The 13,009-nt window shown below is 43.0% G+C and overlaps 1 protein-coding gene across 3 annotated transcripts in view; it reads left to right on the top strand.

Annotated features, from left to right (window-relative positions):
• Window positions 1-13,009, top strand: part of LOC109874406 (colorectal mutant cancer protein) — a 136,628-nt gene that overhangs the window by 89,791 nt on the left and 33,828 nt on the right. For all 3 annotated transcript variants that reach the window (XM_020466291.2, XM_031809220.1, XM_031809219.1), the window contains 4 exons: window positions 3,378-3,524; window positions 4,955-5,044; window positions 10,173-10,321; window positions 12,640-12,780. In XM_020466291.2, coding sequence (XP_020321880.2) covers window positions 3,378-3,524; window positions 4,955-5,044; window positions 10,173-10,321; window positions 12,640-12,780 — 527 coding nt within the window. The remainder of the gene's footprint in view (window positions 1-3,377; window positions 3,525-4,954; window positions 5,045-10,172; window positions 10,322-12,639; window positions 12,781-13,009) is intronic.

Genomic DNA, 13,009 nt, shown 5'->3' on the forward strand with positions numbered 1-13,009 from the left:
TGGTCCGTGAGTTTTGGTGGGCGGCCCTTTCTTGGCATGTTTGCCCCATCCTTAGTGGTGTTGCAGACTCTGAGGCCTTTCAGAACAGGTGTATATATACTGACATCATGTGACAGATCATGTGACACTTAGATTTCACACAAGTGGACTTTATTTAACTAATTATGTGACTTCTGAAGGTAATTGGTTGCACCAGATCTTATTTAGGGGCTTCATAGGAAAGTGGTTGAATCCATATACACGCACCACTTTTCAGTTTTGGACTATTTTGTGTATGTCCATTACATGAAATCCAAATAAAACTCTATTTAAATTACTGGTTGTAATGCAACAAAATAGGGAAAATGCAAAGGGGATGAGTACTTTTGCAAGGCACTGTACTTCTTATCAAATACTCATTCTGAACTATCGTAACGTTCTTGGATCTGCAAAACCCCCAGCCTTGCTCATTATTCAGTACTACACATGGGTTTAATTATTTATTTGCTAGCTAACTAAATAATAACACAGAATTAACATACACACTTTACATGAGACAAAGGTGCCTATAACTATTCTCCCATTAAACATATACTTTGCACATGAACCGCCGCCAATTTGGAATAAGAAATCATGAATGTGTTTACGTGTGAAATGCCTTTGTTCGTTGTTTATCTCGGTCGGAAACAAGCCTTCTAGGAAAGTTGTTAGCCTTCCAGCTGTATGGCTCTGATTGTCTGAAAGGGCTATCCCCTTTCCCGTCTTCTACTGTTGTTCTCTCTGGAAGATAACAGCCATGTCGACGGTTCCCATTGGTGATGAGCGTAGTAGGATAGTCTCACTTAGATGAGCTTTTCTCAATATCTGATTTTCTGAGATGAGCTTCTCGCCTATTCCTCCTCGTGTTGGTATTCAGGATTCGGACCATAATAGACATGAGCTGCAGCTCTTCGTCTCTCTGGTCTAAAGGAAGGTGAGTATTTCTTCACCCCATGTTGAGATTCAGAGTTTCAGCCATTTAAAACATGTAGCTCTCGCCTCACGCTTCCTGGTCTAATGTTAATTTCGTAACAAAGGCTTTTTAAGCACTCTGGCGAAAAGGGGCGTTCCATCATGCTGCCAAGCTCTCTGACCTCACTCGGGGCGTGGCTACTTAATGTGCAAAGGATATGATTAGAAGTTCTCTCTTACCCGTCCTAAAAGCTCTTTCATATCTTAACAAAAATACTTGATTAATTTTTCATATTGTATTCACAACATATTGGATGAAAAGTTGACAGATAAAGTGGGTATCCTTTCCAAGTTGTAGTATTTGGTCCATACTGTTTTTAATGACATCACAAAATGAAAAACAATATGACATTAGTTTCCTATGTCTCCCCACTGACTATTTCCCATGTCGTTACTTTAGAAATATTGTTCCATGATTCACTTTTTTAACGTTAAGAGTTTTCGGGCGGCAAAAATCGCTCTAGACAACAGCATTTCTTTGGTTGATACTAAAGGGTAGAGAGAGAGTTCTCTCCTGCTTAAATTTACGACCAGGTTTGGAGGTTTCAAAACCCCCACAGTTCTCTCTTCCCCTCATTTGTCGGTGGGAGAGGGTCTGGTTATTGTCAGCCATTGCTAAGCTGACCTGACCCATTGTGATCCTCACAGGACAGTCATGACACAGTGTTGTAACAATGTGCAAATACTCAAAGTAGAAAATGGAAAATAAATAAACGTAAATACATGTTTGTTTTTCTTCAAACACCATTGTTAACAGGTCACAAATCTTGCTGCTGTGATTGCACGCTGTGGGTCTGGAATTGTATTTGTTTTCAAATCGTTGTGGGTCTGTGTAATCTGAGGGTATTATGTATCTCTAATATGCTCATACATTTGGCAAGAGGTCAGGAAGTGCACAGCCTGTACATAGTCAAAGCTTTTCTTAATTTTGGGTCAGTCACAGTGGTCCGGTATTCTGCCACTGTACTCTGTTTAGGGCCAAATAGCATTCTAGTTTGCTCAGTGAAAATAAAAATATATATTTACAATGTGTCACGTAATATTGTTTTGTGTTCTCATGATTTCGGTTGGGTCTAATTGTGTTTCCAGGACCAGCTTGCTATCTCTCCCTCTCTCCTACACCCTGTCTGTCCCTGCTCTCCCTCTCTCATTCCCAGTGTCTGCTTCACTGTCAACCTTTCCCCACTCTCCTCTAGCCCCCCTCTTTCTGTCACTCACTTTCTCTTCTGTTTCCGCTCTACCCTTTTTCTCTCTATCTGTCTCTGAAAGTCTCCTCTCCCCTGGCGTCCGTAGGGAAATAGAGGTGGGCAAAATCTGTTCTCGCAGTCTGGCTGGCGGAGGCAGAGACAGAGTTAGTGGCAGATGCAGGCTTATCGCCTCAGCTGTTTTCCAGGCCAGTATGTCTGCCCTAGAGGAAGTCTGATTTAAATTTCAGACCATACATTTGATGTAGATAGATTTACCTGTGCCTATAATGCCACATGTATGTGTGCAATTTAAAGGTTTGCCTATATTATTGACAACATGCAGGTAGCTAACATGACTTTGAATTCTTGTCATGTGTATTCAGCTATCCAGTGCTGCCAACAACTCATGCCAGACTGTTTGCGGGTATATATTGTGGTGTCTCTGTGTGTACAATGGGTGCTGTGTAAAGCACAAAAGGCCATTGTTTTCAAAATCAAGTTTGCTGAGTTTTCACTGTTTATATAGTATTTTCATGAGCCAGGGGTCAAACTAATGTTCTTTCTTTTCCACGCTTTTCCTGACAGAGGAAGCTCTCTCCCTCTGACACATACACACACCCCAACATTCATGCACACAACCACACACACACACCTGGAGCCTAAACTGCTTAGGGTTGTGAAGAAGTAACAACATATTGACACCAGCATTTGGATTTTATATACAAGCTGCAAGCATAATACAGACAAATCCAAGCTTGCATACAAATTCATTGCGAGATCTGGCAAGCCTTTCCAAATAGCTTTTTGATGCTTAATATAGAGTGGGGAGAAGCCTGTCAGCAGTGGAGTGACTCAAGTACCCTGTTGCCTCTGCATTCATGACATCATCACTGTCCCAAAATTCCTGCCTTTGCCCACTGCTTTAAAGAGATGGGATGGATCCTCACATTGTCTAAAATTGGAGCAAGAAGTGGTTAAAGTTGCAACTAACTGAGTCCTTTTGTCAATCCTCTGTATGATGAGGTCATAAGCAGTTGTGGGTTTTCAGCAGGTCTGGGTGTCATTGATGTTTTATTCATGTCATTTTAATGTTTTGCCATGACCACCAGCTTATGTGTGTCTTTGTGTGCCATATAATTAAATAGAACACATTCGCATTAAATAGTCATATAATATATCTCTATGGTGTCTTATCACCAGGTGCGGGAGCTGCAGACGCGTCTCCAGAGCTCCCAGCCTGCAGGCCTGTCCAGCCCCGGGCGTCTCACCCCCGCCTCCCGTCCAATCAACCCCAGCACTGGGGAACTCAGCACCAGCAGCAGCAGTAACGATATACCTGTGGCCAAGGTAGAACACACACACTATGACATGCATAGTAAGGGGAATAAAAAAAAGTTATGCATGTGGAAGTACATTAAAGGGTTAAGATCTCACACGGTCTTGAGTAATAGAATTGATGAAATGGAACATCGTACATTCATGTGATGCAATGTCTCTCTGGGGATCTTATGAACTCTCCTCTGGAATGACCAAGGACAAACATTTTTTCTTTTTGCACTTTTCACCATCTCTTATAGTACTGTCTCTATGAGTTGAATTGCGCGCGTACACACACACACACACACACACACACACACACACACACACACACACACACACACACACACACACACACACACACACACACACACACACACACACACACACTAATCAGCATACTAGCCTTTGGCTTGTCCAGCCAGAGAGGGACAGTGGTAATCAGGCAACCATTCGCTCTTCCACTATCCCATGTGTGCCCTTGACTTTGAGCCTCAGTGGGAATACAATACATTAGAGCAGTGGACCTTTTCTGAGCCGAGATCACTTTCTGAGTCAAAATGAAGGCTGAGACATACCACAGATAAAAAAAAATGTAAACCTATGCAACATTAACCTATTAAAAACAGTTCTGTAGAAATTAAGTTTGCTATATGTGCAATTCATTATGCAATGCCTGAATTGCCCTGCCAATTATGTTTTTATCAGACATTACATTTCACACTGGTAATAGATCATAATTTGTTGTATTACTTGTGAGCATACATTGAAATAATGTGCTTGCTTTATGTTACTGGACTGCTTGTGCCTGCCTCTGATGGTCAGTCTCAGCAGGGGGAGTGCATCAGCGGGTCCGCCTCTCACCATCAGACTACCCCTCAGCCCTCCCCGCTTCGCTAAGACCAAAAAGGGGATGGCGAAACTCGAGTCCCACCGCATTAGTTCTGCCTCATGTACAAATTCATGTTGTTGCTCTTATGACCAGAGTAAGTGAAATATTCCTTGATTTAAAAGAAGACCGTCGCCAATAACAACGATGCAAGCCTATCGATACACGTTGCTACTCATTCATTGAAACTGTAGTGTGAGTGGCTTATAAAAGTGATGACTAAAAATTCGACATGAACTCACTCGTAAAAACAGCAGCTCTTTGCTGTAATTGTTGACAGTCTCTCTTTAGTCGTGGTTTTAGATGTTTTGAAATCACAGTATCAACTTCCTTTGCTGTGTGCTCGAGAAAGCTGTAGGTTAAGCCTGTAGGTGCACTTGATTTTCTCTCCGGGCACGCAGAGTTGGTACCTTCAGACATATGGCAGCTGAAAAAAGTGCACCTACTGCCAACAGTGCGAGACAGAAAAGAGTAGGAATGTAAGGCTGTATCGTTGTTGTTTTTTATAGAAATGTTTTGCGATTGACTAGGAATGCCTTGGAGATCAAGCAGTTTGTTGTCTTGTTGCTAGGTGGCGGAGCGGGTGAAACTGTCTAAAACCAGGTCGGAGTCTTCCTCCACCGAGAGGCCTGTTCTGGGATCAGAGATCAGCAGCATTGGGGTAAGGAGCTACTGAATGCCTATTCAATACTGAAGGCTTTGAGGGGGAAGATGGCAATGTTAAAATAAAGGAAGTAGGATAGAGAGAGGGGTAGACAGAATACGAGAGAGAGCGACAGTAGGTAGGACATTTCCTTGTAGCAGCTGGCCGATGATAACCGCAGCATCAGCAGAAGTGTCAGAGATGGGTATCTATCACCAGTATGGTGTGACAGACCTGGTGTAGCTCATACCCCACTGCTCCCCTCCCTCTGCACCCACAAAGCCCCGTTGACACTAAAGATATATCTGACAACGTCACCTCGAACAGAGGAACAGGGAGGGGGGGGAAACTATCAACAGACCCAGCTACAGTGCCATTGGAAAGTATTCAGACCCCTTTACTTTTTCACATTTTGTTGCGTTACAGCCTTATTCTAAAATGGAAAAAAGTTCCTCAGCAATCTACACACAATACCCCATAATGACAAAGCGAAAACAGGTTTGTATACATTTTTGCAAATGTATTGAAAACAGAAATACCTTATTTACATAAGTATTCAGACCCTTTGCTATGAGACTTGAATTTGAGCTCAGGTGCATCCTGTTTCCATTGATCATCCTTTTGTATTTATTTATTTCACCTTTATTTAACCAGGTAGGCTAGTTGAGAACAAGTTCTCATTTACAACTGCGACCTGGCCAAGATAAAGCATAGCAGTGTGAACAAACAACAACACAGAGTTACACATGGAGTAAACAATAAACAAGTCAATAACACAGTAGAAAAAAAGAGTCTATATACATTGTGTGCAAAAGGCATGAGGAGGTAGGCGAATAATTACAATTTTCCAGATTAACACTGGAGTGATAAATGATCAGATGGTCATGTGCAGATAGAGGTACTGGTGTGCAAAAGAGCAGAAAAGTAAATAAATAAAAACAGTATGGGGATGAAGTAGGTAAATTGGGTGGGCTATTTACCGATGGACTATGTACAGCTGCAGCGATTGGTTAGCTGCTCAAATAGCAGATGTTTAAAGTTGGTGAGGGAGATAAAAGTCTCCAACTTCAGCGATTTTTGCAATTCGTTCCAGTCACAGGCAGCAGAGAACTAGAAGGAATGGCGGCCAAATGAGGTGTTGGCTTTAGGGATGATCAGTGAGATACACCTGCTGGAGCGCGTGCTACGGGTGGGTGTTGCCATCGTGACCAGTGAACTGAGATAAGGCAGAGCTTTACCTAGCATGGACTTGTAGATAACCTGGAGCCAGTGGGTCTGGCGAGAATATGCAGCGAGGGTCAGCCGACTAGAGCATACAGGTCGCAGTGGTGGGTGGTATAAGGTGCTTTAGTAACAAAACGGATGGCACTGTGATAAACTGCATCCAGTTTGCTGAGTAGAGTATTGGAAGCTATTTTGTAGATGGCATCGCCGAAGTCGAGGATCGGTAGGATAGTCAGTTTTACTTGGGTAAGTTTGGCGGCGTGAGTGGAGGCTTTGTTGTGGAATAGAAAGCCGACCCTAGATTTGATTTTAGATTGGAGATGTTTGATGTTTGAGTCTGGAAGGAGAGTTTACAGTCTAGCCAGACACCTAGGTACTTATAGATGTCCACATATTCTAGGTCGGAACCATCCAGAGTGGTGATGCTAGTCGGGCGTGCAGGTGCAGGCAGCGAACGGTTGACAAGCATGCATTTGGTTTTACTAGCGTTTAAGAGCAGTTTTTACAACTTGATTGGAGTCCAACTGTGTTCAATTCAATTGATTATACACGATTTGGAAAGGCACACATCTGTTTATTAAATAAGATCCCACAGTTGACAGTGCATGTCGGATCAAAAACCAATTGAGATTGAAGGAATTGTCAGTAGAACTCCGAGACTGGATTGTTTTGAAGCATGGATCTGGGGAAGGGTACCAAAACATTTCTCCAGCATTGAAGGTCCCCAAGACCACAGTGGCTTCCTTCATTCTTAAATGGAAGAAGTTTGGAACCACAAAGACTCTTCCTAGAGCTGGCATCCCAGGCAAACTGAGCAATCCTGGGAAAAGGTCCACCAAGAACCCAGCTCTAGAGTTCGTCTGTGGAGATGGGAGAACCTTCCAGAAGGACAACCATGTCTGCAGCACTCCACCAGTCAGGCCTTTATGGTAGAGTGGCCAGACGGAAGCCACTCCTCTGTAAAAGGAACACGACACCCTGCTTGGAGTTTGCCAAAAGGCACCTAAAGACTCTCAAATCATGAGGAACAAGATTATCTGGTCTGATGAAACCAAGATTTAACTCTTTGGCCTGAATGCGAAACGTCACATCTGGAGGAAACCTGTACCATCCCTATGATGAAGCATGGTGGTGGCAGCATCATGCTGTGAGGATGTTTTTCAGCATCAGGGTCTGGGAGACTAGTCAGGATCGAGGCAAAGATGAAAGGAGCAAAGTACAGAGAGATCCTTATTGAAAACCTGCTACAGAGTGCTCACGACCTCAGACTGGGGTGAAGGTTCACCGTCCAACAGGACAACGACCCTAAGCTCACAGCCAAGACAACGCAGGAGTGTCTTTGGGATAAGTCTCTGAATGTCTTTGAGTGGCACAGCCAGAGCCCGGACTTGAACCCGATCGAACATCTCTGGAAAGACCTGAAATAGCTGTGCAGCAACGCTTCCCATCCAACCGGACAGAGCTTGAGATGATCTGCAGAGAAGAATGGGAGAAACTTCCCAAATACAGGTGTTCCAAGCTTGTATCATCATTCCCAAGAAGACTCAACGTTGTAATTTCTGCCAAAGGAGCTTAAACAAAGTACTGAGTAAAGGGTCTGAATACTTATGTAAATGTGATATTTCAGTTTATTTTTAATAATTTAGCTAAAAAATCTAAACCTGTTTTTGCTTTGTCATTATGGGGTATTGTGTATAGATTGGTTAGTAAAAAAGCAATTGAGTCAATTTTAGAATAAGGCTGTAACATAACAAAATGTATAACAAGTCAAGGGGTCTTAATACTTTCCTTTACTGTACAGTACAGTCGTGGCCAAAAGTTTTGAGAATGACACAAATATAAATTTACACAAAGTCTTCTGCCTCAGTTTGTGTCATGGCAATTTGCATATACTCCAGAATGTTATGAAGAGTGATCAGATGAATTGCAATTAATTGCGAAGTCCCTCTTTGCCATGCAAATGAACTGAACCCCCCCCCAAAAAAATTCCACTGCATTTCAGCCCTGCCACAAAAGGACCAGCTGACATCATGTCAGTGATTCTCTCGTTAACCCAGGTGTGAGTGTTGATGAGGACATGGCTGGAGATCACTCTGTCATGCTGATTGAGTTCGAATAACAGACTGGAAGCTTCAAAAGGAGGGTGGTGCTTGGAATCATTGTTTTTCCTCTGTCAACAATGGTTACCTGCATGGAAACATGTGCCGTCAAGGATATTGCTCCCAGTAAGATTGCACCTAAATCAACCATTTATCGGATCATCAAGAACTTCAAGGAGAGCAGTTCAATTGTTGTGAAGAAGGCTTCAGGGCGCCCAAGAAAGTCTAGCAAGCGCCAGGACCGTCTCCTAAAGATGATTCAGCTGCTGGATCGGGGCACCACCAGTACAGAGCTTGCTCAGGAATGGCAGCAGGCAGGTGTGAACAGTGAGGCAAAGACTTTTGGAGGATGGCCTGGTGTCAAGAAGGGCAGCAAAGAAGCCACTTCTCTCCAGGAAAAACATCGGGGACAGACTGATAATCTGCAAAAGGTACAGGGATTGCTGAGCACTGGGGTAAAGTCATTTTCTCTGAATCCCCTTTCCGATTGTTTGGGGCATCCGGAAAAAAGCTTTTCCAGAGAAGACAAGGTGAGCGCTACCATCAGTTCTGTGTCATGCCAAAAGTAAAGCATCCTGAGACCATTCATGTGTGGGGTTGCTTCTCAGCCAAGGGAGTGGGCTCACTCACAATTTTGCCTAAGAACACAGCCATGAATAAAGAATGGTACCAATACATCCTCCGAGAGCAACTTCTCCCAACCATCCAGGTTGGTGCCGAACAATGCCTTTTCCAGCATGACAGAGCACCTTGCCATAAGGCAAAAGTGATAACTAAGTGGCTCGGGAACAAAACATCGATATTTTGGGTCCATGGCCAGGAAACACCCCAGACCTTAATCCCATTGAGAATTTGTGGTCAATCCTCAAGAGGTTGGTGGACAAACAAAAACCCACAAATTCTGACAAACTCCATGCATTGATTATGCAAGAATGGGCTGCCATCAGCCAGGATGTGGCCCAGAAGTTAATTGACAGCATGCCAGGGCGGATAGCAGAGGTCTTGAAAATGAAGGGTCAACACTGCAAATATTGACTCTTTGCATCAACTTCATGTAATTGTCAATAAAAGCCTTTGACACTTATGACATGCATGTAATTATACTTCAGTATTCCATAGTAACATCTGACAAAAATATCTAAAGACACTGAAGCAGCAAACTTTGTGGAAATTAATATTTGTGTCATTCTCAAAACTTTTGGCCACGACTGTACATCGTTTTATCTCTCTCCTCTTTCATTCCTCTTCTGATGCCGTCTTTTCTCTAGTGCCTCTCTCCCTTTCCTTCCCTCTCTTTTTATATCTCCCTCTCTCCCCTTGGTGTGTGTTCAGGTGTGAGTGACAGGAACCAATCCTAATGATTCCAGGGCTTCTCTTTTCCTTGAAGCTCTGGCCACCAAAATTCTCTTTAGCCCGGAACCCATCTGGCCCAAAATAGACTTGAAAGAGAGTGAGAGGGAAGAGCGAGAAAGAGATGCAGACTGTTAGTATTCCTCTGGGACTAGGCTGAGAGGAGGGAGAGCAAAGTTCAATAGAAAACCTGTATACAATCTCTTGAAAAATAGTTTAATCTCAATAAAAACCAATCTGTATAATTAAAGGTTATAAACACATTCTGTATAAACTCAATATGGATTAAGAGAGTGGAGGATCACAAAGAAATCCCCTCAGTCTGCCTGACCCATTAAATTCCAATTGTGCTGTTTTTACGTTGTGATTTTTGGCTGCACCTTGACTCACATTGGATGAAGAGCTGTCTACTCCTCTCCATAGATGTAAATGTCAGTCTTTCCCCCATGTTCCCCTGTTCCTCTTCCTCCCAGGTGTCCAGTAATGTGGCGGAGCACTTGGCACACTCCCTCCAGGACTGCTCCAACATCCAGGAGATCTTCCAGACCCTCTACTCCCACGGATCAGCCATCTCTGAGAACAAGATCAGGGAGTTTGAGGTGGAGACGGAGAGACTTAACAGGTGACACTCAAACCACGTTGCCTATCACTTAAAGGCCTGATCTTCATCTTATAAGTAATGTTATAATAAAGTTATACTGTATCCCATTAATGCCAACATGTACACACACCTGTCTATATAAGGTCCCACAGTTGACAGTGCAACCAAGCCATGAGGTTGAAAGAATTGTCCGTAGTGCTCCGAGACAGGATTGTGTCGAGGCACAAATCTGGGGAAGGGTACAAAAACATTTCTGCAACATTGAAGGTTACCAAGAATGCAGTGGCCTCCATCATTCTTAAATTAAAGAAGTTTGGAACAACCAAGTATCTTCCTAGATCTGGCCAAACTGAGCAATCAGGGGATAAGGGACTTGGTCAGGGAGGTGACCAAGAAACCGATGGTCACTCTGACAGAGCTCCAGAGTTCCTCTGTAGAGATGGGAGAAGCTTCCAGAATCAAATCATATCGAATTGTATTTGTCACTTGCACCGAATACAACAGGTTTAGACCTTACAGTGAAATGCTTACTTAAAAGCCCTTAACCAACAATGCAGTTTTAAGAAAATAACAACAACAAAAAAGTAACAAATAAACAAATAAAAGTAACAAATAATTAAAGAGCAGTGTCAATGTGCGGGGGTGCCAGTTAGTCGAGGTAATTGCGGTAATATGTGCATGCCGGTAGAGTTATTAAAGTGACAATGCATAGATAATAAACAGAGTAGCAGCAGCTTAGAAGAGTGGGGGGGGGGGGGGGGGGGGCAATAAAAATAGTCTGGTTAGCCATTTGAGTAGATGTACAGGAGTCTAATGGCTTGGGGGTAGAAGCTGTTTAGAAACCTCTTAGACTTGGCGCTCCAGTACCTACTGCTTGCCGTCTGGTAGCAAACAGAACAGTCTATGACTAGGGTGGCTGGTGTCTTTGACAATGCGAGTCAAGGTGACAATTGTTTGTGCCTTCCTCTGACACCACCTGGTTTTAGAATAAGTTTTAGAATAAGGCTGTAACGTAACAAATGTGGAAAAAGTTGATGGTCTGAATCATTTTCGAATGCATTGTATGTAAGTTTACATCGGTAAAATACACTAATTTGCTTTGTATTGATGTAGGATAAAAAAGGCCATGTTTAAAATGTAAACTGTAGTATTAACATCCCCCTGACCTACACTAGTTTAGAGGTTCACACTAGAGGTACTTTTCTATCAGCGAGTCTTCATTATGGGCCCTTTAAGAAAGCCCAAGCCTGTGAATGAACCCGATTCAGGCACATGTTCAATATTTATGTTCTAACATGCAGGTGAATTTTTATAAAACCGGTTTTATTTCCAGCTCTTCTTTTCCTCAAAAAGCTCCCTTCAGAAGTCTGTTCCAAGCGAATGAAGTAGTAACTCTTCAAACAATGTACTTTAGGATCTTTGGGGGGATTTTAAACTTAGCGAATTATGTTATGACGTTTCCTCATAATCCTGACTATTTGGAAGTGAGATGTGGAGATCTGAGTGTTCTCAGTAGGAGGGCTTAAGTCGTAATCCTTTGTAATTCCTGTGCGTTTTATCACTTCATTCCAGTCAGAGCTTCAGACTTAGTAGACATTTAAAGCAGATGGGTTTGAAATGTTGTGAAACACTGCTTATACAGTTCTGTAGGTCTGTCTCTCAGGCCAAATCGAATGTCAAGATCGCGGTGATTGTTCAGTTTTCTATTTTTTCGAACAAAGAACACATTAAGATCACTCTTTTTTTGAGGCTTATCCAAATGGATAAGTACGCTTAAAGGGATAGTTTACCTTGAAATCAAACCATTGTCATACCTCATAAGTGGTATAATACATGATAAGTGCGCCAATCCAAAATGAAGGGGATAGCTTGGCACCCGGTAACCTGTGACTTAGATTTTGGGGTGTGTCTACTTAAAGGTTGTTATTTTGCCCATGTTTTTATGGGATGTCTAACCACCAGGCTGCGGACACGCCCTCTTTTCTCTTCATTAAGCCCTGAGTGCTTTATTGACAGCCTTAATTATATGGATAGTTACGTGTCACTAGCTACTCTCATATAATCTACCCATAAAACTAAGGCCATTTGATTAAGAGAGAGGAGGGTGGCTTTAGTTGCACCGTCCGTTTGTCCCCTAACACTCCCTTTACTGCAATAGCTGATGTGTGATGAGCGATCTGGCACAAAATAACTGCCGTGAATCACCCAAGTGGGTGCTTTAAATCGCTGGTGGAGGGGTGAGTTGCAATGTGAAGTGCTTTGAGATATAACAAGCACATTATACAGTAAATGACCCAACGGGGTAAATCCAATAATGATGACTAATGTGTGTGTTCCAGCCGCATCGAGCACCTGAAGTCTCAGAATGACCTCTTGACCATCACGTTGGAGGAGTGTAAGGGCAACGCAGAGAGGATGAGCATGCTGGTCGGCAAATACGAATCCAACGCTACCGCCCTACGACTGGCACTGCAGTACAGGTACACAGACACAAGGACACACACACTCTCACGCGCGCACACACAAAGCAAGGCCTAACCTAATGGAGCATGCAAAATACATATTACTCACATTCCCACACTCATGCTTGTGCTCAAGTGCCAAGGTGAAAATCTGAATCCAAATGTCTTCATCCACATCTATGGACAAGCTTAATTTTCTTAGCTAACAAAAACCTTTATCAAGCTGTAACCGTCAGAGCCATACTAA

The sequence above is a fragment of the Oncorhynchus kisutch genome, linkage group LG29, assembly GCF_002021735.2.
Source record: "Oncorhynchus kisutch isolate 150728-3 linkage group LG29, Okis_V2, whole genome shotgun sequence".
Taxonomy (NCBI): Eukaryota; Metazoa; Chordata; class Actinopteri; order Salmoniformes; family Salmonidae; genus Oncorhynchus; species Oncorhynchus kisutch.